This window comes from Antennarius striatus, chromosome 1 (assembly GCF_040054535.1).
Source record: "Antennarius striatus isolate MH-2024 chromosome 1, ASM4005453v1, whole genome shotgun sequence".
Classification (NCBI taxonomy): domain Eukaryota; kingdom Metazoa; phylum Chordata; class Actinopteri; order Lophiiformes; family Antennariidae; genus Antennarius; species Antennarius striatus.
In genome coordinates, this window is record NC_090776.1 from 1,471,635 (window position 1) to 1,497,174 (window position 25,540).

General features: G+C 45.3%; 1 protein-coding gene across 2 annotated transcripts in view; it reads left to right on the plus strand.

Annotated features, from left to right (window-relative positions):
* Positions 1-468: 468 nt before the first annotated feature.
* The window catches only part of shank2b (SH3 and multiple ankyrin repeat domains 2b), a 116,679-nt gene continuing 91,607 nt past the window's right edge, over positions 469-25,540 (plus strand). For both annotated transcript variants that reach the window (XM_068313899.1, XM_068313908.1), the window contains exons 1-10: positions 469-583; positions 3,556-3,622; positions 10,248-10,475; positions 13,911-14,114; positions 15,171-15,242; positions 16,004-16,112; positions 20,709-20,860; positions 20,929-21,096; positions 21,773-21,889; positions 24,531-24,608. In XM_068313899.1, coding sequence (XP_068170000.1) covers positions 3,611-3,622; positions 10,248-10,475; positions 13,911-14,114; positions 15,171-15,242; positions 16,004-16,112; positions 20,709-20,860; positions 20,929-21,096; positions 21,773-21,889; positions 24,531-24,608 — 1,140 coding nt within the window. In that variant the 5' untranslated portion in view covers positions 469-583; positions 3,556-3,610. The remainder of the gene's footprint in view (positions 584-3,555; positions 3,623-10,247; positions 10,476-13,910; positions 14,115-15,170; positions 15,243-16,003; positions 16,113-20,708; positions 20,861-20,928; positions 21,097-21,772; positions 21,890-24,530; positions 24,609-25,540) is intronic.

Genomic DNA, 25,540 nt, shown 5'->3' on the forward strand with positions numbered 1-25,540 from the left:
GACTCATTATCATGAAAACTGGATTTCACTGATCCGGATCGGGACCTTAAACACAACTGGATCTGATCTCAGGTCAGTTCTGGATCAGGAACCAGGCAGGTTTTAAATCCGGATCTGAACCAGATTCAGTGTGAACTGGATCCAGATCAGAACCGATGTGGACTAAAACAAACCAGCTGTCCCTTTAAAGACCGAACCGAACCGAACCGGTGGGACTATTTTTACCCTCCGCTGCCCGAGGTGCTGACGGAGATGTCCCCGGTCCTTCCGTAGGGCCCCGGTAATCACCGCCCCCTCCCCTCCGGTTCCTCCGCCGCCGCGGCGATGCGCAGCGCGGAGCCGCGCTCGGTGTCGGTCGAATTCCAGCGCGGCAGCAAGTCGCTTTTCCACCGGGGGATCCGGTTCACGGCGGCTCCCGGTCCTCCTGCCGGTCACTGAAGTTCCTCCGTCCCCCCAACCTCACCCCCCCCCCCCAGGTAGAGACGATCCGCCGGTCGCGGTGCGCCTCGGAGCGGCATGAAGCGGCGGTAGGAGACGCGTAAAGACGGAGGACACCGCGGCGACGGAACGGAGCGCGTCCGAGGTAAGAGCCGCTTCTTGGTTCACGGTTCACTCTTTACGGTTCACCCTTCACGGTTCACTCTTCACGGTTCACTCTTCACGGTTCACGCGGAGCCGGAAAGTGAGTTTCTGGAGTTCACTATTAAAACACCCGAACGCGTTTTTCTTTAAAAAATAAACGCGCTTCACGCAGAAGAGACGCGTTAATGATAATTAATTAAAAACGTGTTTCCACCGATTAGTGACGTCACGTAACGGAGGCGCCGCCGTTAAGGATGAAAAAAGTTCACCTGAGTTCTTAATTAAACACCTTTTGACCGGAAGTGCAGGTGGGGCTCGTGATGGGGGCGTGTCCAGGTGCTGCAGGTTTGACCTCCGAAATACAAAGAAAACATTTCTATTTCTTTTATCTCCTATTTTTTTTCTCCATATTTTTATTTACTTAACGTCATCAACACGTGTGTTTGTGTAAATAACCGTTATTTACTAAAGACCAAATGGGCGTGGCTTCACGTTTTGTGGACGGCTTTGATGTCAGCGGCTGTTAAAATATTTTAAACCTCGTTATTTATGTTTAAATGTGAAATCATTTTATTATCATGTATTTACTATTTATTTTCTCACCTTTGACCCCCGTCCACCAGCCCCTGCCCAGTCAAATATTTTGTCACTCTGAAATGTCTGCTTCGATCACATGAATTAACTTTGATGTCAGATCAGAAAACGGAATCCTTTCGTCTCGCTGTTATTTTTTCATTTCCTGTATTTCTTCAAAAAACAAACAAACAAACAAACAAACAAACAAACAAACGATTCAATGGATTTCCTCAGAACGTTGTTGGTTGTGGTTCAGGTGGATCCACGACGTCCTGGTGGTCTGATAGTGAACTGCAAACATCTTTCATGCTGGGATCTGAAACACTTCCTTTCCTCCTCTTCCTCTTCCACTTCCTCTTCCTCTTCCTCTTCTCTTCGTCTGTTATTTGAGAGCTTCTCTGATCGTGCTGTGGAACCGTTCCCACTGGGGTGATGTCATCATCAGGCACTGGTTTGACTGGTTTTGTTCTGACTCCAGAATTCTATCCGTCTCTCCTCTGTGACGTCTGACCTGAGTGATGTCACTTCCTGTTGGCCAGGAAGTGAAGGAGGACCGTCTCGTTTCCAGGATGTTTACCTAGTCTTCGGTCTGTTTGACGCCTCCCATTGGTTTTACCGACATTCAAAGATGAAGACGGGGGGGGATGAAGGTCTGGTGTGACCTCTGACCTCTGAGCTAGGAGAGGTCAGAGGTCATTAGAGCCATTCCTCGCTGGTCATTTTTCAGCGTTTCCACGTGTGAATGAGTGATGAAATGATCCAGGTTCACGCAGTCAAACAGTCCAGGTTCACACGGTGAAACAGTCCAGGTTCACACAGTGAAACAGGTTTTCTGGACTCGGGTGAGAAAAATCAGATCCCAGAGACGTGGCCTTCTTCCTGTTTTCATTTGTCATTTATCTGTCCTGGTGGGGGGCGGGGCCTCACCTGTGTCCTCCAAACACCAGATGTTCCCCCTTTCTTCTTCTTCTCTGACGTGATGAAAGAACGTCTCCACCGAGTCCTTCAGCCTCTTTTAGCCCCTAGTTTTGGTTCTACAGATCATGACTTTCGACTGTTTCACGCCTTTTTGTTGAGATGACAGGAAGTGGCCCCAATCTGGCCCCAATCTGGCTCCTAATCTGGCCCCAATCTGGCTCCTAATCTGGCCCCCAATCCATCCCTCACCTGTTTGAGTCCACCCGTTCATGCCACCTGACCTTCCATCAAACTTCAGTAAAGTCGATCCGGCTGCGTTTCTGTTCACGTCTTGTTGGGTTGAGGGTTAGAGTTGTGAGTGATGCATTCTGGGATCAGACCCAGCAGCCAATCAGAACGAGAGGCTCGTCATAGGAGACGTAAACGAGTTCATGTGATGAATGATTTACTGTCATGAAGGAAACGAGCAGCTTCCTGTTCCTGGACCTTCAGCGTCTTCTCACTTATTGATGAGACGCGTTCAGGCACTCGGCGGCGCTCCGTCAGCGGCGGCGCTCTGTTAGCGGTGGCGTTCCATTAGCGCCACCGCTAACAGAGCGACGCCGTGATTTATTGATGAAAATCAGCGCTTCGCTGTGCGTTACATAGGTCATCCGTGTTCTGGTCACATGTTCTGTGTGTTTTGGTCACATGTTCTGTGTGTTTTAGTCACATGTTCTGTGTGTTCTGGTCACATGTTCTGTGTGTTCTGGTCAGGTGTTCTAACAGGTGATCCAGTCTGACCTGAGATCAGATTTATGTCTATCTTTATTTATTTATTTGTTTGTTTACCCATTTATTTATTTATTTTACTCATTTATTTATTTATTTATTGATTAATTAATTAATTTACCCATTAATTTTTTTATTTACCCATTTATTTATTTATTTATTTATTTATCTATCTATTTATTTATTTATTTATTTATTTATTTATTTATTCACCCATTATTTTTTTTATTTACCCATTTATTTATTTATCTATCCAGCAACTAACTAATTAATGAATTAATTATATTACTATAAAACTAAAGATGAGACCCAGATTCTATGGGTGGGGTTTCATGGGGTCACATGACGAGTGTCAGCCTATCGGGGGAGCTGCCGGTTTAGTTTGATGGTGGGAGTTTGTTTGTTTGTTTGTTTGTTTGTCTGTTTGTTTGTTTGTTTGTCTGTTTGTTTGATAATTTATGCAGCTGCTGTTTTTTTGTGTCTCACCTTCAGATGTTTACTTGTTTGTTTCACCCCCAGCCCCCCCCCCCCCCAGCCCCCCCGCCCCCCCCAGAGATTTCCCTCTGTTCTCCAGAATTTGCATCAGCAGTGAATTTCCTGTATAATCAGGTTATTTCCAACATAAATGCGTCACAAAATGTTCACAGCTTTTATAATAGACACTGTGTTCTCCTGCAGTCCTTAAACACATCGCCCCCCCCCCCCCAGGTAGCACAGGTGCCACAGTGGAACCTCCTCCAATCACGTTTCTCCTCTGGATGCTATGGCTGAAATGGTAAGTGTGTGTGTGTGTGTGTGTGTGTGTGTGTGTGTGTGTGTGTGTGTGTGTGTGTGTGTGTGTGTGTGTGTGTGTGTGTGTGTGTGTGTGTGTGTGTGTGTGTGTGTGTGTGTTCTGGACTGATCCAGAGCACACATCGGTACCCAGACCATCAGAAGAATACATAAATAGATAAATAAATAAATAAATAGACAGAACCAATCGATCAGAATTAATCAATCAGCTCCTTCAGACCCTCCTGTAGTGCCCCCCTCCCCCTCACCAACCTGCCCCCCCCCACCTCGACCCACTTTCTCTCTGCATTAATCTTTCATGTTCTATACGTGCTGCTGCTGCTGCCGGGGGCGGGACCTTACCGATTCGCCCCGCCTCCCCGGGGGCGGAGCAAGATGAAGGTTCAACCCCTGAGGCCAGGAATGAGGTCAAAGGAGGTTGGTTCCAGTCCTGCTGGGGGGCCGGACCTCTGATGAGGAAGAGGAGGTCCTCTGATGAGGAAGAGGAAGTAAACCCCGCCTCCTCCTTCCACGTCCCGTTTCGTTTAACCTGTTAGAATCCCGTCTTCCTGGTTGAAGGTCTCGACCAATCAGAAGGCAGGAGGACCTCATCCTTGTGAGTTTTCGTCCCCAGAAGAAGAAAGTCGCTCCCAGATGGTCGGATGCTCGTCATCCGACGTGAGGAGGGATTGAGTCGTCCACAGACTCCTAATCCCATTTCAAACGCCGGATTAAACGTCCTGCCAACAGGAAGTGGTCACATGATCAAGTTTCCATATTTAGACGGAACGAATGGTACGTCTCAGGAGACGAACGTTTACGACAGCATCTGTCGTCTGATTGGTCGGCTCTCATTTAAAGCTACGGCTTCCCGCGTGGTCGGTGGCAGTTGGCGTTTTCGTAGTAGCGTAGCATGTTAGCATCAGGTGGTGAAAGCCTGACCGGGGGAGGGGGAGGGGGGCCCGCCGGTTCCGACCCGTCTGTTTGTTCTCCTCGCCGCCGCCGGCTGCTTCCTGTTTGCTCCGTTCTCCCGCCGGCGATCAGCTGACATCAAAGTAAACAACGGGAAAAGAGCAGCAGAGCGACGCCGGCGCCCCCAACCCGACGGACGACGAGCAGAAATCTGATCATGACGAGGCAGAAATGATATCTGTCATCAATCAATAACTCAGTTGACCTATGACCTCGAGCTATTGAATTGAGATCACAGCTTCTTCTCTTCTGGGACTATTTATTTATTTATTTATTTATTTATTGTTTGTTTGTTTCTTCAGTCTTTCATTCATTGTTATATTTATTTTGGGATTTAAAAATAAATAAATAATTAATTAATTTTATTCATTCATTAGTTTGGTTTGATTTATTTTTAAAGTATTTATTTATTTGTCTATTTATTTATGTTCATGTTTATTTATTATTTATTATAGTTATTTATTATGGTTATTTTTCCATTTCCATTCATTATTCAAATTATTTATTTTTTGATTTTTTTTTATCTTGTATTCATTAATTTATTTTATTTATTTAGTCATAAAATAATAAATTATTTTAAAAATGTATCTAGTTATTTAATTGTTCATTTATTTACATGTTCATGTTTATTTATTTGTATTTATTTACTTGAATTTATTCTATTTTATTTGTTTTCTTGATATTTCTTTCTTTAGTTATTTATCTATATTTATTTTTATGCATTTGTTTGGTCGTTCATTCTTTCTTTCTTTATTCAAATTATTATTTTTATTTTTTTATTCTGTATTTATTTTATTCATTCATTAATTCCATGTATTTATTTTCAAATTTATCAAGTTGTTTAATTGTTCATCTGTCTATGTTCATGTGTACTTATTTGTATTTATTTACTCAAATTTATTCTATTTTATTTATTTTATTGATTTTTTTTTAAACTTTCAAGAATTTTCCTCCTGATCTGCAGTTACTGCGCTTTGGCTTTGCAGGGCTTCGCCGCTCCGTTTTAGCCTCTTTCAGCTGGTTTTGTGGCGTCTGGTCATCCTGACATCCGCCAGGCTCCAGACACCGACTCGTCCGCTCCCCTGACTCTTCATCTTCCTCTTCAGCCTCTGATTCCGTCTGTAGTCGGAAGATAACCAACGTCTCCATGATGCCGGAGCGTCTCTCCAGCCAATCAGAACGCTCTGACAAACGAGTTTAAAAAAAAACAACCGCTATCTCCGTTCGCACTGGAGCCGCCTGTCGGGAATGAAACTTAAATTATGTGCCTCAAATAAATGTTTATGAGCGTAAGAGAATCATCATCATCATCATCATCATCATCATCATCATCATCATCATCATCATCATCAACACGTTAGCGCTGAGCTAATCCTCTAGCATCAGTCAGATTTTGGAGGGAAATGATTTTCCTCCCTCAAACAGGGATGACAGATGTTTGTCTCTGACCTCCTTGAAGAGTTAGCATTCTAGCCGTTAGCATGATCATACAGTGCATTCTCAGATCATTAGCTTTAGCTTTAGCTTTAGCTGGTGCGTTCAATTCCTGTTAGCTGCTGGTGCTCAGGTTCGTGTCTTCCCAAGTTTGTCTGGTTGGGTTCCATCCCCGACTCCGTCACGTAGAAGATCCACGTCTGACTGATGAGTGAGAGCTCTGTCACGTAGAAGATCTATGTCTGATTGATTTGTTCTGATTAATGAAGCGGGAGGTTGATTAACTGGCGCTGATTAGTTTGTTAGTCTGTGTGTGGCCTCACCTCTGAATGCAGGGCGGGAAACTTTAAGAACGTGTGTGTGTGTGTGTGTGTGTGTGTGGCATACCTCAGTTTGTCAGTGAGTGAACCATGAAGGAATTTTAACGGGAACCGCTGAATGTTTTCATCTGAGTGAAACCAAGCAGGTTGTTCAGAGACAATTCAGTCAATTAAATTATATTATATTATATTATATTATATTATATTATATTATATTATATTATATTATATTATATTAGTTACACTATATATAATATTATATCATATTTTATTATTATTTTGGTTGCTATGATGCCAGTTTTACCACATGTTGACCGATTGGCTCAACTCAATAAAAATGGTTCCCGTTTCCCTTAAATTTGAAATATAATTCAGTTCAATTCAAAAAGTTTAATTTTTTTGTTTGATTTTTTTATTTCCTCAAATCACTTGTTTCCAGGTGTCTTAACTCAATGATATCCAAACAGCATGTTAACAGAAGCACACACTTGACCCCACCCTACCCGCAAAATATGGTTGATGAAATCTGTCAAAAAATAAATAAATCAAATGTCAAAAGAATGTAAAAATAATGGATTTTTCTTTTGCATATTTAATGTAAATATTTACAGTGCTGTTACAGAAAACAAGTTAATAATGGAACCGTACCCATCTTTCCTAGCTAACGGTGGTGCATTGTGGCTAGCGGTCGCTGTTACCCCAACCCACCACTAGGTGGTGCTCTGAGGTTTTTAAACGCTATCGGTCGCGAATCACCGAGGCTGAGCAATCCCTGGGAAAACAACCACCCACTCGAATCCGTCCGGAACTTCTGTTCTAACGTTGATATCCATCTAAAACGTTTTTGAGTGAAATGATCAGGGTTCTCGCGATTTTAAAGAACATGAAAAGAACAAGCTCCACCCCTTTATCCTACATTAATGGTTTCTTTGGTGGGGATTTTGGAACCAATCCTAACTTCCTGCCCAAACCCTGCAGATTTCTCCACTGGTTTTTGTTCTTCTCTCCCTGAGGAACACCTTGAATCATTGTAGGCTTCTAAAGCTCTGGATCACCACCGACCCTACCGGAAAGAAAGTCATCATGATCCATAATTGGAGAAGAGACCCCTGCTGACAAACAATGACGGGGACCAAAACGGAATGTCCATGTTGGAGATCGCCGTTACCATAACGACGTACTCATAGAAGGAGATGAATTAAGATGTGTTGTGGACATTTACAATGAACATGAAGCTGAAACAATCAGCCTCCATGATTTACCTCCTTCGTGCGAAGGCTTTAACAAGAGCTCAGTTTCCTGCTGCTGCTCCAACAGGACCCCCGCGGACCCCCAGATCCATGACCGGTGATCAGACCGTGTGGAGCCCATTAATTAGACGTGTTCATTAAAAACGGATTGCGTGATTCATTTTCCTCTGTGGGTTTCCTGTGGAAGCAGCCGTGACTCAGCTGCTCTTTGTTCGCTGAACGGAGGCTCGTCTCTGGAAATGAAAAGGGTCGACGTTTTAATAGACGTGTGAATAAATTGTGGGATGAAACCAAGAACGCGACAATTTACACTAAACAAACGCACCGTTGCCGTAGTGGTAGCATCGCCGTTCGCCGTTACCAATCAGATCCTTTCATTCGGGGTCAGATTGGAGCTGGATGTCCTCTACCGGGACTGATCCAGGAACCCAGCACCACTCGTAAACGGAATGAAGAAAAGGTCACCAACAAGGTTCTGGAGGAGACACGCCTGTCGCCGGGTTCCAGTAAAAAACAAATGCTGCCTTCAGAGCAGCTCATTAAACAGACCTCCAACAATGTTCCGCCCTGGACTGACCGGAGGGAAAGTATTTTAAAAGGATGCTTCCAGGAGGAGGCGGACCCTTCTGTTGCTAGGTGATTGAACTTTAACTCCTTCTCTTGTCAGGGTTAAGGTAGAGAACCAACGACCAGCAGGAAACCAGGCTTTTGTTGCTCTGACTTCCTCAAGGTGATTATTCCAGAAGTCGTTTGAGAGATACCTAAAGATCTTGATCTGCCCTTGACTCGTGGATGAAGCGACTCCGGCAAACAAAAGGGCAGAATCAGGGCGATCTGAAGAGTTTAGAAGGTAAATCCGTCCTCACTTTGTCAACATCATTGTTTCTCACATCAGATTTAAGATCTTGATGCTTCTCAGTGGGTCACCAGTCGTCTGGTCACCAACAACGCCAAACATCACGTCCTGGCGTTCAAACCCACTTCCTGTTTGTAACCCATTCCTCGCCTTCTGACTCCTTCTAAAGTTTAGTGGAACTAACATCTAGAGGAACGGGTCGGTTTTGAGTCTAATCGCACTCAGGAGGGGTCACGGGGAAGCTTTATCTCGGAAACGGAATGCCACTTGTTACGTTCCGGTTGGGGTTTATGTATATACTTGGATAGTTGGGTCCTTGATTGATGGACAAATTGAAAGGATTTATGTAAGAACAGAGAAACACATTTTTCTGTGTAACTGTAACGTTTGTAACTTGAATAATAAATAATAATAAATGTGTAGTAATAGTAATAAATTCAGCGTTATTTAACATGACAGTAGTTACATTTATGTTACAGTACTTTGAGTTACATTGAGTTACATTTATTAGTTACATCTGGCCCTTTGAGGACATCTGTTATGCTGATGTGGCCCTCAGTGAAAATGAGTTTGAGACCCCTGGGAGTCAAATCGGACCTGGATCAACAGACAGAAGAAACGAGTAGATAAAATAACGCAAACTACACGGAGAAAGACTCGAAAAAAGACTTTATAGAGTACGCGAGATACTCTATTGATTATTAATGTTCTGTAAAACTGCGCTGGTCGTCATCGGTTTATTCCGTCCATCTGGTAATCAGGTGATCAAACTCCAGGGGGGGTGAAAGGTCATCCGCAGCAGCAATAGAACAACAAGCTTCCTCGACTTTGCATTTGAAAAGCAACAGGTTTATTTCAACCGAAACGAACGACGCGTTCGCCGACGCAACGGATGTAAACGCGACAGAATCATGGCGTCATTCATCGGCGCCGAACTCCGCACGCCGTCCCGCCGCCCGGAGATTCAGACGGCGCCTCAGAAAGCATTCTCATCTTTTCCATCACGCCGCTGAACGAAGACGAGAGAGAGAGCGATGAGAAAACACTTCACAGTTTCGTCAAAGTAGCTGGAAACTGAAGCTGAAGTTCAATTTGTTTAACGCTTCTGTTGGTTCAGTGTTGCTGAGTGATTATATAACCTTTATAATCCCGCCGCAGGAATCTGTCTAACTTTACTTTCCTGCATTGAAGCCTCTCAGGACAAATTAAATCTACTTTCTGTCATCTGGTGAATATAATTTATAACCATCAGCTTCGTCTGACTGAACTAGATTTTGTGACCCAAGATGAGCCGGCGTTCTATCTGGGGTGTACCCTGGATAAACAGCTGTAGATGAGACGTTTGTGAAGAAAATGAACGAATCGCCTCCTTTAAAATGGAGATTTAATGAAAGACAAAAAAAGCAGTGAATCATTGAATGTGTGTGAACGAGAGGGAAAAAGTTTATCATTTATTCTAATTGGCGACAAAAAAAGAATCTGACAGCCGGAGAAATGATTATGTCACACGTCATTTTAACGTCAGGGAACAAAGATTGTGTCTGAAACGGAAAAGTGCTTCGCAAAGAGGAACAAATTGAGATATTAACACGTCCTGCAGCTGACGTTGACAGATCCGAAGCTAACATTAGCATGTAATGACTAGCGCTACAGCTAACGTCAAGATTTGAGTTATTTTATATATTTTTATGTTTTTTTTTTCTGTGTCTATATTACAGTCATCCCTCACGCGTTTTCGCATCCAAACTTTGTGTTAGTTGGAAAGACTTGACGTGTTGTGTCGCCTTCTTGCCCCAGATGAACCAGCCGGGCCTGCTGACGATGCCCCGGAGCCCCACCTCCAGCGAGGACGAGATGGCCCAGAGCTTTTCCGACTATTCGGACGACTGCGCGTCCGACAGCTCGCGGGAGGAAACCATCTACGAGACCATCAGGGCCACGGCGGAGGCGCCGCGCAGCCGGGTCGACGACATCCACACCAACTCCCTGGTGGTCCGCATCGTCATCCCCGACCTGCAGCAGACGGTGAGGCACAGATTATAATCTCTGATTGGTTTGTTGAGCAGTCCACCAATCAGATCAAACGTAAACTGAACGTAAAACACCGAACATTTGTTCCACATGAGGAGGCGTGTCTTTATTCCACATGAGGAGGCGTGTCTTTATTCCACATGAGGAGGTGTGTCTTTATTCCACACGAGGAGGCATGTCTTTATTCCAGATGAGGAGGCGTGTCTTAATTCCACATTAGGAGGCGTGTCTTTATTCCACATGAGGAGGCGTGTCTTTATTCCACACGAGGAGGCATGTCTTTATTCCAGATGAGGAGGTGTGTCTTAATTCCACACGAGGAGGCATGTCTTTATTCCAGATGAGGAGGCGTGTCTTAATTCCACATTAGGAGGCGTGTCTTTATTCCACATGAGGAGGCGTGTCTTTATTCCACACGAGGAGGCATGTCTTTATTCCAGATGAGGAGGCGTGTCTTAATTCCACATTAGGAGGCGTGTCTTTATTCCACATGAGGAGGCGTGTCTTTATTCCACATGAGGAGGCGTGTCTTTATTCCACATGAGGAGGCGTGTCTTTATTCCACATGAGGAGGCGTGTCTTTATTCCACATGAGGAGGTGTGTCTTTATTCCACATGAGGAGGTGTGTCTTTATTCCACATGAGGAGGTGTGTCTTTATTCCACTAAATGATTAATGAAGCGTGTGATCTTTGTTCCGTGTTCCATTAATACGTAAATTATGAATAACAAGAAGTCATAATGCATCATGAACGTTCTCTGACCTCTGACCTCTGACCTGAATCCGGTTTTTTTAACCACAGATGATCAGATTGAGAAGTCAATGCAGGAAACGCCAACCGAGGCCCCTCCCCCTGGGGGCCGTTGCTGTCTCCTCCTCATCCTCACCTTCTCTTCCACCTCCTCTTTGTGTGTTGTCATATTTCATCAAGAGGTGTGTGTGTGTGTGTGTGTGTGTGTGTGTGTGTGTGTGTGTGTGTGTGTGTGTGTGTGTGTGTGTGTGTGTGTGTGTGTGTGTGTGTGTGTGTGTTCTTGCGTTGACCCAGAGATGAACCTGTGATCCTCTGATGTCATCATGCGAGCGGTTCCCGCTGCAGCGTGGGCGCCTCCCAGTCACATGACCAACGTCAAAGTCAGCTGAATAATTTAAAGTGACAAAGACGAGCGGCGCCTAGAGAGAGAGGCCGCCTCCAGAGGCGATGAAGATGAAGATTGATGATGAAGATTGATGCAGTTTTTTGTCCCATCTGGCTCCGCCCTGTCGACACCGATTGGCCGTTGACTCGTTCCTCGCTGAAAACGAACTTTCTGTCCTCTCATTGGCTCTTCCTGTATCTTGTTTTCTCATTCGTTATGGATCTCCAGATGTATTAATAATAGTGAATAACAATTTGTTGGTTTTGTTGGTACAGGCAGTCCTCAACATATGAACACAACTGCTTCCTAGAGGTTGTTCATAAGTTGAATTGTTTGTAAAGCGTTATTAAATTTCAATCCTCATCTGAGGTCATTTAAATGTCATTGCTAGAGTAAATACTAAAGTAATCTCATTACTACTGTAAATACTAAAGTAATCTCATTACTACTCTAAATACTAAAGTAATCTCATTACTACTCTAAATATTAAAGTAATCTCATTACTACTCTAAATACTAAAGTTTTATTCCCTCAGGCTGACCAGAAACTATTACAGGACATTAAAGGAGACAAGTGTTGGAGCTATGTGAACACAGCGGTGCTGCCCCCACAGGGGTTGTGGTAGAAAATGGAACTGCAGGACGGTAGTCGGATATGGTGAAGCACGTTTGTTCGAATCTACAAATGTTCGTAAGTCGAATGTTCGTATGTTGAGGACTCCCTGTAATAGCTTCATTTTGATGGATCGCTTAAAACTCGAGATGTGATGATGTTCTCGAAATCAAACATCGGATTTAAAGAAATGAAACCGGTTGAGTCTGGATGACTGACTGGTGGAACCAGAAACCTACTAACCCTAAAACGTCCGTCTGCAGTCGTTTGTGAGACGAAGCACTGATGAAGACAATCCGGTAATTAGGTCGGAGAGAGTGCTCTGGCTGGGATTCATGCTCTTATTTCGTCATTGTGCTTTTATTGTGCTAAGTTATCACTTCCTGTGCTGAGAAGAACATCCATTCCCATTCAATCTTCTCACCTATTCTTCAAGTTTGACTCAGCAATGAAGGAGGGGACATCTGTGTCTGTACCCCCCACCTTCTGACCTTCATCTTCCCTTCCTATTCCTCCTCCTCGCCAGACGAGAGGATTGTGGTTGGCAGGGTTCACACGCCGCTCGCCGTCTCAGCCTTTATCTCATTGTCACGGTTGCTATCGGCGACTGAGCAGCGCATCAACACAACTGTTCCTGCATGCCGCGGCACAGCGCCCATAATCCTCTTTGATTCACACCAGGAGCTGTAAGGTCTTCTCCTGCAGGGAGGCTGGACGTTCACCTCCCCTGTAGGGGGAGGGGCCTGGATTAGCATGTAGCATGCTAACAGGAAAACAGTGGCAGTGCTCTTTGTGTTTGTGTTACTGAAGCACCAAGAAGTCTGTCAATAACTCTCTTCATTCCTGTCACATCCCAGAAACGTTCGTTGGCTTGTTGGTTTGTTCATATACACTTTTTCCACTTTTGTGGGTCACAGGGGTTGCTGGAGCCTTTCCCAGTGGACTTACCAGTGAATGGCAGAGGACATTCTGGGAGTGACATTCTGAAGCATTCATTCATTCATTCATTCATTGTCTTATCTGTTTCTTCCACCTACACGGGTCATGGGGGTGGCTGGTGCCCATCACAGCGGACTTACACATTGAAGTACAGGGGACATTGTGGACGAAACATCCCAGGACATTCATTCTTTCATAATTCATTCATTCATTCATTCATTCATTCATTCATTCATTCATTCATTCATTCACTCATTCACCTTCTTATCCGCTTCTCCCACTTTAGCGGGTCACGGGGGTTGCTGGAGACCATCTCAGTGGACTTACAGGTGAAAGCCAGGGGATGGATGAAATCCCCAAACACTCATTCATTCTTTCATTCATCCATCCATCCATTCACTCATTCACCTTCTTATCTGATTCTCCCACTTCAGCGGGTCACGGGGGTTGCTGGAGACTATCCGAGTGGACTTACAGGTGAAAGCCAGGGGATGCGTGAAATCCCCAAACACTCTTTCATTCATTCATTTATTCATTTGTTCATTCATTCATCGTCTTATCCGCTTCTTTCACTTTCGCGGGTCACGGGGGTTGCTGGTGAAAGGTGGGAAACACTCCAGTCGCGACGTCCCAGAACATATCAATCAAAGTTGGTAGTCCAGTTTCTCGCAGTGATGTCGTTATACGGATCAATATCTCATTTGTACTCCGTTTGTTTCTCGTCTTCTTTAAACCCGACCAGAAATGCATGCGCTTCAACCCGGACGCCACGGTCTGGGTTGCGAAGCAGCGGATCCTCTGTACGCTCAACCAGAGCCTGAAAGACGTCCTCAACTACGGGCTGTTCCAACCGCCTAGCAACGGGCGGGACGGCAAGTTCCTGGATGAAGAGCGCATCCTCCGCGAGTATCCTCAGCCAATCAGCAAAGGCGTCCCGTCTCTGGAGGTGAGTCATCGGTCCGATTAACTATGAATGATGTCACGTCTACTAGGTGTTGGTAGGTTCTACTCACCTCAGAGAAGAGGCACTGGTGGACTACCAGGGGTCTGCCCATCAGGAACATCATCAAACTGCATTTAATATTTTCTACAACTGGTAGATATCAAGTATTTGAGAAAAATCATCATAAAGTAAGCTTGTGCTTCCCTCTACTTCAAGCTTATGCTTCACCATACTCGTTTTTGGATACATGGGAGCCTTGCTTTGACTAGTGTTACTGTCATTTTGTCTACTTTCATTGGTCTGTCTTCTTTTTTTGTTGGTCTTCTTTGTTGTTTTACTACCACATGTACAAAATAAAAAGCATTCATTCAAATGTGAATATTCTCTTCACATTTCCAGTAGGAGAAAAAAGACAGATTGGCTCAAATAAATAAGAAGGACAAACAAAATCTGTCCCGATTGGAAGAGATGCTGGATTTCTATTTAACTCTCTTCTTTTTGAGTTTGAATCCACATTAAAGGACCTCATGTTCAGTCATGAGTCTCTCCTCAAAAACATCATTAAAACACCAAAAAAAATTGATTTGATTTGAAATACAAAAGAAAGAACAGATATGAAGATCTTGTTTGACATTTAGAAATGGTTGAGGTTTAATTTTCAGCTTCTATCAAATGAATTCACAAAAATTTCAGAAATGAAAACGTGTCTAAAATGTTCATTTCCAAGTCAGACGGTCCAGACTTGAACATCTAAAACCTGGTCTAAATGTTTTGTCTCATGAAAAATACAAAGAATTCAGTTTTCTCATATCTCAGTTGCACAAATGTGAAGTTATTTCATTTAATACTTTTATTATAACCCAAAAAAACTGACTATTATTTTATTGTTGATGCTTCAACATCAGATAGTAAGACTTTGTGGAAGGTAGGGCTAACGCTAACTTGTCAGGCACCTCTATTTTCCCAGCACAGGACACAGTATGGCTGTACTTCCTGTCTAGAGACGTTTGGTGCTGCTAGCATGAAGTTCTTCTTTTAATGGTTGTCTTTCGCTAACAGTTCCGCTACAAGAGCCGAGTCTACCAGCAGCCCAACGTGGACGAGAAGCAGATCGCCAAACTTCACACCAAGGTGAGACGATTCCACCTCAACCTAAAACTGATGATGATGGAGATTTGATTGAGGGTTTAGTCTAAGTAGGAGTGGCTGCTGGGCCTTGAACCATCACCCTCTGGTAGGGCAGTAGATATTCTGTTCCATCTTTACAGTATTACTCCAGTGTGGCGTGAGGCTAACGCCGGGCTGATTCCCAGAGCTACTGTAATCCTGTCGCGCTGCCAAAGCGTTAGTGTCTGCGCCTCCGTTAGCATCACACCAGGAATCTGTCTGACAGCTGCTCCCATCATGCATCAGAGGGACAGCAGCTACACAGCAAAGGAAATAATTAATACACACTTTGTAAAGTCGTTACAGCCAATCCTGTTCGCCAAAAAGTCTGGCGCTGTGTGGCCTCGTCTTCCCAGTCCGCACTTTCATGGCGACCGATTGTCTTGCTCTTTTTTCTGCCGTCTCATTTTCTCCTCTCCTTCCGGGAGCTGCTCTCTTATCTATTTTTATCGTTCGGCCTGGAAAGAAAGCAGACAGGAACAGAATCCGCAGCCGTTCCACTTCCACAATCGCCACGCTGTCACCTCCCCTCTTGTGCTCCCAGATTGAAGTCACCTCTTTATTCCTCCGTCGTTAACGGCGAGTCCGCCACTCCTTAAATGCTCCCACTTATTTGCACCCGCTTGGATGTGACCCTCCAACCTTCCTCTATTTTAACTTCCACACCTTCCTCCCGCCGCTGTTTGTTGGTTCCTCTGTAATAGTCTCTCTTCTCTGATTCGTAGGCCAACCTGAGGAAGTTCATGGACCTCGTCCAGCATAATCAGGTGGACAAAGTGTCTAAACTGTTGGACAGAGGCTTGGATCCCAACTATCACGACAGCGAGACCGGCGGTAAGGCCACAGGAAGACCTCAAACCCAAATGGTGGTTCATATGGGTCGAAAAATAATAAGTCTCCAAAACTGAGAAACCACCGCATTTAGTGTTTCTTGCTTTCCAGTGTCACCCTCAATAATCCCAGTTTACGCGAGGTGGTCGTTCCAGTTACAGTCCTACCAACTGTCACTAATTACCCTCAAGATAGTAATCCCAACGCGAGCCCGCTGGTTGCTTCCTGGTTTAGGAGTGTGGACTAAGTCAAAGTCAAGTCAAAGTCAGCTTTATTGTCAAGTGTACCATGAAGTATACGCACGACATACAGCATAGATGAAATTGCAGTCCTCTCAGACCCACGGTAAACAGGCAGTACAACACAGGTAGTACAACACAGGTAGTACAACACAGGCAGTACAACACAGGTAGTACAACACAGGCAGTACAACACAGGCAGTACAACACAGGCAGTACAACACAGGACGTAGAACACAGGCAGTACAACAGGCAGTGCAACACAGGCAGTACAACAGGTAGTACAACACAGGCAGTACAACACAGGTAGTACAACACAGGCAGTACAACACAGGCAGTACAACACAGGCAGTACAACACAGGACGTAGAACACAGGCAGTACAACACAGGTAGTACAACACAGGCAGTACAACACAGGTAGTACAACACAGGACGTAGAACACAGGCAGTACAATACAGGCAGTACAACACAGGCAGTACAACACAGGCAGTACAACACAGGCAGTACAACACAGGCAGTACAACACAGGCAGTACAACACAGGCAGTACAACACAGGTATTAGAACACAGGACGTAGAACACAGGCAGTACAACACAGGTAGTACAACACAGGTAGTACAACACAGGCAGTACAACAAGTAGTACAACACAGGCAGTACAACACAGGTAGTACAACACAGGACGTAGAACACAGGCAGTACAACACAGGCAGTGCAACACAGGTAGTACAACACAGGCAGTACAACACAGGCAGTACACCACAGGCAGTACAACACAGGTAGTAAAACAGGTAGTACAACACAGGCAGTACAACACAGGCAGTACAACAGGTAGTACAACACAGGCAGTAGAACACAGGCAGTAGAACACAGGTAGTAGAACACAGGCAGTACAACAGGTAGTACAACACAGGCAGTAGAACACAGGCAGTACAACAGGTAGTACAACACAGGCAGTAGAACACAGGCAGTAGAACACAGGTAGTACAACACAGGTATTAGAACAGACAGTACAACGCCAAGTATGAGACAAAGGGGTAGTAAACAAACTAAAACACGTATACGATCCAGAGGCCGAGGCGGCTGACGTGTTCGATCAAAAGCTGTACATTAGAGTGTCGGATTTTCTGGTTTTCACTACGATGGAATTCATTTTATTAAATAACTAAATATTCAGCAGGTAGAAGTGTCGGAATGTCCCTGAGAGGTTTCAGAAGTTACGATTGGTCAGAACCCCTCGAAACACACACGGTTAATCTTTCTGAATTCACACGATGTCAATTTATTCAAACCAACAACCAACCCACAAGGAATCAAGGACCGTTATCGTTAGCTCGGTAGTTCTATTCCGTTAGCCTAACAGCATAATTGCTTACTGTAAGTCACTTTTTGGGCAAATTGTGATATCTACCTAACTTCACTCTCCTAGCATCGTCCTGCCTTATCGTCTATGTCCTCAGCCAATCAGAACACCTGTTCTTGTCCCTTGTCAGGTGACAGGAAGTGGCTCAGATCAGCTGGTCGTCATCCTGGTCCAGACTTTCTTTATATGCTAAAGATCACCTTTATCATCCAAAGCTCGCTTTATGTTTTTCTGTTGAGTTATCGGCTGTTCTCATCGACCCTTTACGTTTGTCCAATGGCGCAGCTCCACCACCATCGTCAACCAATTATGTTGCAGCTGTCTTTTTCAATATGACTCCATTACTCTAGATCTGTCAGGGGGATGTTTGGGCACCTTTTTGCTCCCCATCACTCTCCAGATTCACTAACGTCATCATTCATCAGTCTCAGCAGAGTCATCAGCCACCACCACCAGCGTCTGGTGGGTATTTATAGCCTGTCAGCTTTCAGTCTCAATCTTCCTGGTGAGTCTAAGCACCACATAATTCCTGACAGATAAAACTTTGACACATCATCTGAAGTGATCAGCGATCATATTTTCTTCAGGCTCGCGTCGCTGTTGATTGATTTCACGCGGAATCGAAGACGAAACGTCTTTCAAGCGTCTGTCAAACCGAGAGACAGAACCACTGTTACACCTCCTCTAATAAATCCTGCTAGCGCTCGGATGCTGCTGACAGGAAGCAGGAGTCGGTGATTCATGGGATTGAGAGGAAATCAGGGAGTCAGGTGGAAGACTGTGTGTCTGGACTACCGGGACACTGAGGTTGTACTGTAGTCGGGACTCTAATGAGCCAACGGGGACTGTTGGAGGGCTCTCAGGAGGACCGAGTCTTTTAATAGTCTTTCTCTGTTTGGAGAGGACAACCAGCCGTCATCTGAAGCGGCCTCATTCCCATCGTGAAGGCCACTCGTTCTGGTTATTGACGAGCGTTTAATGATCTCGGCTGCTATCAAGATAACAGAGGCAAAACAGGTCGTCTTCATGGCTTCAGAGCCTTTTGTCAAGCCAACGCCGTCTCTATGGATTAGCACCCTTGTTACTCCGCTCATTATTGATTCCAGGCATTCAAGAAAGTGTTAGCGCTCCTCTTCTTCAGCTCAGGCCTGGAAGCGCCTCGTCTTCATCGGTCTAGAGGAAGACCTTCGCTGATTGTTGTAGAATCGAAATATAATCAAACCCACAATTTTCAGTTGCCTCACAATCGGGTGGCTAAAGTCTCACAAGGATTCACTTCACTCTCCTGTTTCTGTCCATCATCATCTCCTTCTTTTATACATCTATATATATCTATATTTTTGGGTTATTGATGGCGTCCTGCTGCTGAGACTCAGTCTTTTGACTACCATGCTGATTTCACATGTAAAACGTTTCTAGATATGTAGAAACGAGGTCACAACAGTCGTCCATCACTTGTTTAGTTGACCTCCTTTAGATCCACGTGTTTGATGACGTCTTCATCACAGCGACGTTTCTCTGACCCTCATTAGTCGTGACTCGCTATCGACCTGAAGCCCAACCTGAAACCTGACGGGGAGATAATCCCGTCTCGTTTTCCTCTCGAACCCACCGGAGTGTAATCTGTGGTGAACTCTGGAGCGCCTTTAACACGTCGCTCAAACACATGGAGATGCTAACATTACTCTGAACTGAAGGCTTCTCAAGGAGACAACCTCCAACCAGAAGAGAATCCTTCAGCCGCCAGTCCTGCTTGGAAATCAGACGCGACAAAACGAGCCAAGAACCATCGATAAATGTTTCTTACGAGAGCTGCCACAAGGTTTCGTAAGAAAGTATGTACGGAGAGTTGAAGTCAATTAGATGTTTATTTATTGGAACCATCAAACAATCCCGAAAAACTAAAACGGTTATTGTGATTGTGAAAATTTGTGTAATTTGTGATATTAGTGAAATTTGGGGTCTGAAAACGATACCGTTGTGCCATTTAACCCATCGAGCGCTAATTGAACAGATTAGTTAAAAACCACACCTGTAGGGGGTGTGTCTCCTACCACGTCATAGAAATCAGGTAAACACTTACACTTCGTAGTGTAACCGTAAAAAAAATGCATTTTTATAACTCAATAATGTAAATGAAAGTATTTATTCCTATAGACGAGTTTAACACGACTCCGATGTGGCTCCTACCATCAGCCTGGTCATTACATAATTACAGGGAAACCTTTTATGTAATGAATAAACAGCTTGGATTCGGCTCCTGCAGAAACTCTGGACGGTTTTATTCTGAGCGTAATTAGAACCAAATAATTAGAACCCAGCTGTGGTGTAATTATGTAGTTTATCCACTTACCTCCCTGCCTCAGTGTCTGGAACACAGAACATGTCACACGTCTATTTTTAAGAGGCTGGAAATGAAGGATTAAATTGTGAGATTGATTGTTCTGCTCAAAGTGAAAGCAAACAGGAAGGGAAGTCTGATTTAGTCGCTGTTTGAGTTCTACGTTTAGCACTTTTTTTCATACCTTTCTTGTTTGTTTCCTGTTCTCTAGTACAGCTAGCGTTAGCCGAAGACGTTTGGTTTGGGTAGGTTTATGGTTTACATGACATAAAATGCTTTAATTTCATGCTAGCTGCCCAAACAAACGTTTGTCCAGTGTAAGCAAGTGCTAGCAGCGTGTAGCTAGATATTAGCCAGTCGGCATAGCATCAGAAATTGTTGCCTCTTTGCGTTTGACGATTGAACAATGGTTAGCGGCTAACATCTACTTTTCAAGAACTTTTAATTACTTTTAAAAGCAATTAAAAGTTTTAACTACTTTTAAAATTACTTTTAAAATTACTTTTAAAAGTAATTTAAAGTTCAGTTCAAGGTGTTTTGGTGCGTCCACAACCATGAAGGTAACGTTTACCCCATTTGTTTGCTAGCTAGCAAACCATTGCTAATTTGCTATCACGTCTGACGATAAGCTAATTTTGCTTACTCGTGACTCCAGAGACTCCGCTGACGTCGGCGGCTCATCTGGAGAACGTGGTGGAGATCATCAAGGTGCTGAAGAACGGTGGCGCCCACCTGGACTTCAGGGCGCGGAACGGGATGACGGCGCTGCATAAAGCCGCCCGCTGCCGCAACCTGGCGACGCTAACGGTAACCCGACGGTCCCCCGTACGGCGTTAGCATCCAAACCCGTCTCTAGAACCCGTCTGTCCCCCCAGACGCTGCTGGAGCTGGGGGCGTCGCCCGACTACAAGGACAGCCGGGGCCTGACGCCGCTGTACCACAGCGCGCTGGTGGGGGGCGACCCGGGATGCTGTGAGCTGCTGTTGAACCGCCACGCCGTCGTCTGCTGCCAGGACGAGAACGGCTGGCACGAGGTCCACCAGGTAAACCCGCCAGCCGGCGCGTCAGACCGCCAGCTGTTACCTGTGGACACGTAGTGCCTCCTGCTGCCGTGGCAACCGGCGAGCATCCCCCCCCCCCGTGCTTGTTTTCATTCCAAGAGCTCGGCTCCAAACGGATTCTACTTATATTTCTTCTAACGCCGTCTTAGCTATTGAGCAGGTAGCATCGTGCTAGCATGATGGAACCACAGCGCCTCCTACAGGCTCACCTTATTTTAACCTTTATTGTTAAAACCTTTTGTTATGTGTGTAGACGATTATTCTCCATCGTACGTCCTCCTTTTATCTTCCATTTGTTCTCCATTTGTTCTCCATTTGTTCTCTATTTGTTCTCCTTTTGTTCTCCATTCTTATCCCCAGCTCCTCATTAACATTTACGTTCCCTACGTCTCTGGCTGCGAGAGGTTTTGTCTTGATGCTCGTCAGCATCACGCTGACATCTAGTGTTGAGAACATGTTACTACGGCAACCAGGAAGAGTTGGAGTCAACCGTTAACTAGTTATTCACAACTGTCCTCTTTGTTTCCACTGAATTAAACTCTGTGTGTGTGTGTGTGTGTGTGTGTGTGTGTGTGTGTGTGTGTGTGTGTGTGTGTGTGTGTGTGTGTGTGTGTGTGTGTGTGTGTGTGTGTGTGTGTGTGTGTGTGTGTGTGTGCAGGCCTGTCGACACGGCCACGTGCAGCATCTGGAGCATCTGTTGTTCTATGGAGCAGACATGAGCGCCCAGAATGCATCAGGAAACACGGCGCTTCACATCTGTGCCCTGTACAACCAGGTGAGGGGGCGGGGCATCCACAGGGCATGATGGGAAAGGGAGCGTGAACTAGGTCTGAATACGCATGAGAGTCTACGATAGATAGATAGATAGATAGATAGATAGATAGATAGATAGATAGATAGATAGATAGATAGATAGATAGATAGATAGATAGATAGATAGATAGATAGATAGATAGATCATTCCTGCGATCCATGCTAACCGCTAACAGCTAACGCGTGTTGTGCTGTTTGTTGACATCCTGCCGGCTGTTTGCTCCGTCTCCCCTGGGATTGGTTGTTTTAACTTCCTCCTGCGCGGTGTTTATCCTGCCGATCTGTTAGCAGCGCTAACGCTGAGCTCCTGCAGCTCAGAGACCCCCAGACGTTTAATCCGAGTGGGACGCCCCCCACCCGTCGGTGTCTAACTGCATCGTTAGCTCGTCTCCACCGGCAGGGCTTTGGGTCGAGGCTCGTCTGAGCAGGTCTGGTCTTTGGTCAAAGTCAAAGTCAAAGTCAGCTTCATTGTCAAGTGTTCCATTCATGGACGACATACAGAACAGATGAGAGGGTAGTCCTGTCTGACCCACGGTCCACAGGCAGAACAACAGGCAGAACAACAGGCAGAACAACAGGCAGAACAACAGGCAGTACGACACAGGCAGTACAATGGGCAGTACAACAGGCAGAACAACAGGCAGAACAACAGGCAGTACGATACAGGCAGTACAATGGGCAGTACAACAGGCAGAACAACAGGCAGAACAACAGGCAGAACAACAGGCAGAACAACAGGCAGAACAACAGGCAGAACAACAGGCAGAACAACAGGCAGAACAACAGGCAGTACGATACAGGCAGTACAATGGGCAGTACAACAGGGGCAGTACAACAACAGGTAGTACAACAGGTAGTACAACACAGACAGCAAAACACAGGCAGTACAACACAGGCAGTACAACACAGGCAGTACAACAGGCAGTACAGCAGGCAGTACAACAGGTAGTACAACACAGGCAGAACAACAGGCAGTACAACAGGTAGTACAACACAGGCAGCAAAACACAGGCAGTACAACACAGGTAGTACAACACGGGCAGAACAACAGGTAGTACAACAGGCAGTACAGCAGGCAGTACAACAGGCAATACAACACAGGCAGAACAACAGGCAGTACAACACAGGTAGTACAACACGGGCAGAACAACAGGTAGTACAACAGGCAGTACAACACAAGTATACATCAGGGATCAAACAGGAAGTGGATTGACTGCTCTGGTCTGAATGAAGTGATTTCCACCTGCCTTTTACGGCTGGTTGCAAGAGTGTGTAAACTTATGAGAAACAGATAACATGTAGGTCGTGTTTCCAGGCGTGGCTTCTGATTGGTTGACGAGGCACGAGTCTTTCCCTCAGGTTCCTGGACTGAACCAGTCCTTCCTCAGCTATGTCCAAATGTGGTCATTTATTTCTTAAAAACTACTCCCAGCCATGATGCTAAAGCTAACAACAGCTCACAAACCAGGGCAGTCCCTCTAGTGACCAGCAGGGGGCGACGCCAATGTTTCACGTCCTATAAGAAACAAGGAATACCTATTTTTAAATGTATACTTCTCATCCATCCAACTTTAAGCTAGCTCTGGTGTTGACAGTTTTAGCATTGAAGGCTACGTGTGTGGCTAACGAGGCCTTGAGCAAACAGGAAGTCGTTGGACTGAGTTCCTTCTTCAAGTGCGGTTGACCTCACCTGTTGTTCGGTTCCAAACCGTCTTTGGTGTCATGAAGGCGGGGTCTAAGCATTGCTCCTCCCCTTAGCTAATGGGGAGGAGCTTATTTTTTTACGTTAAACTCCAGATTAGAACCAAGAAGCATGACTTTGACTTTCCTGGATAAAAACGTATAAAGTAATGCATTTATTGAAGGTGCGCCTTAAAGTGTGGAGAAAATTGTGATCTATTATCAGCTTGGTTATACTGTACCTCATTAATATTCATGAGTTCTACCTCCTCTGATTGGCGTGTTGCGTTTCACCGCATCACAACACGGAACGCCGAGGTTCTAGTGGGAAAACGTGAGACGTCTTCCTCACGTCTGTCGTCAGCGACAAGAAAAATCCATTTGAAGTTTCCCGGAGGGAGAATCCCCAGATTGCCCTCCCCACCCCCCCAACACCCAACCACCCCCGTGTTTCCCCTGGAAGGAACCCCGCTTCTAATTATAATCACGTCTCCATCCTACACGGAGGAACGGGTTAGCGTGTAGATCTTCTTCCAGATCTACACGGATTCCGGTTTCAGCGAGAGCTGAGCCGTGGATGGCGTGTGGTTCTAAAAACAGTCTTTATATGCATGCGTGTGGCGGAACATGCGTGGTCGAGCACTTTGTGGGCGATTGTTGCTGTAGATTCAAAGCCCTCAGCTTCTCTCCATCTCCGTTCTTCTCTCTCTCTCTCCGTCTCCATCCATCTCACTCGTCCTCTCTGAGTGGAGCGTTGTGGATGCTGGCCGGTCTTCACTCAGGTACCAGATGTTTCGTCCTCTCCAAGAAAAAAAAAAACCCACGTGTTTTGACCCCCGAAAACGAAGAATTGAAGGATTTCAAGTTGTTTTTTTGCACGTTTTTCCAGCTTTATTCAGATATTTTCTCTCTGTCTTTCCCAGGATAACTGTGCCAGAGTGCTGCTCGTCCGCGGAGCCGACAAAGAAGTGAAGAACTACAACAGCCAGAGTCCATTTCAGGTAAAAAAAAGAAGAAGAAGAAGAAGAAGAAGGAACCTCCATGCGTTCCCATGTTCATGTTTGATTGATTATAGGAGATCGATTCCAGCTTTTCAGCACCAGGGATGCAGTTGGTTTTGTTTTTTTTTTAGTAATGGCACGTTTTCCTTTGTCTTATATGTTACCACGGCAACAGTGCAAAGCGGTCAAGGCCGGTTGTAACCGGGGATTACAAACGTCTCTCTTTGTCCGATAAGAGATTTGTTTCGGTTGGAAAGAATCAAGTCTCTGATTGGTCGGTTTAAGTTGGGTTTTTTTATAGGCTCAACTTTGACAGAAGTCGATAAAATGTTGGGTGTCTTGAACCGTGTGGATGTAGCATCCGACGCTGCCGTTGCATCGCTAACAATCGCTTCGCGTCATTTTCCGCTCCATCATCCAGGAAGCGAGCTGCGGGATAACGAAACGGCGTTCCATGTTTGTCGTTTTGACCCCCCCCCCGCCTCGTGACAGGAGGCCGCTTCCAGGGGTCACCTGTAGGGGGTGCTGTTAGCAGCTAACTTGCATTTACTGGAATGAAAGTTATATATATTATATCTGCGTTTAACTCTTAAAACGTTGTGTTCTGGACTTAAACGTGGCCGTGGATCTTTGTGCACCTGATCGGATTTAGATTTTAGATTTCAACCCAGAAGTTACGATGCTAACGATGCTACCGCTAAAGCTAGAACGCCCCTCACAGCTTCTGGATCTGGATCTGGAGCTCAGCTCGCCGGCGTCGGGCTGGAATAAAGAAGCTCCCATCGGTGGAACCATGACGTCAGAAAAAAGACAGAATCTTCTGGGAAACTTTGAATATTTCTGGTCGGTTTCGTTTGAAGAACTTCAGCCGCTCGGCGTTCCGTGGACTCGCTGGTTGGAGTGGGAACCTCTCGCTGCTCGTACTATCTTTA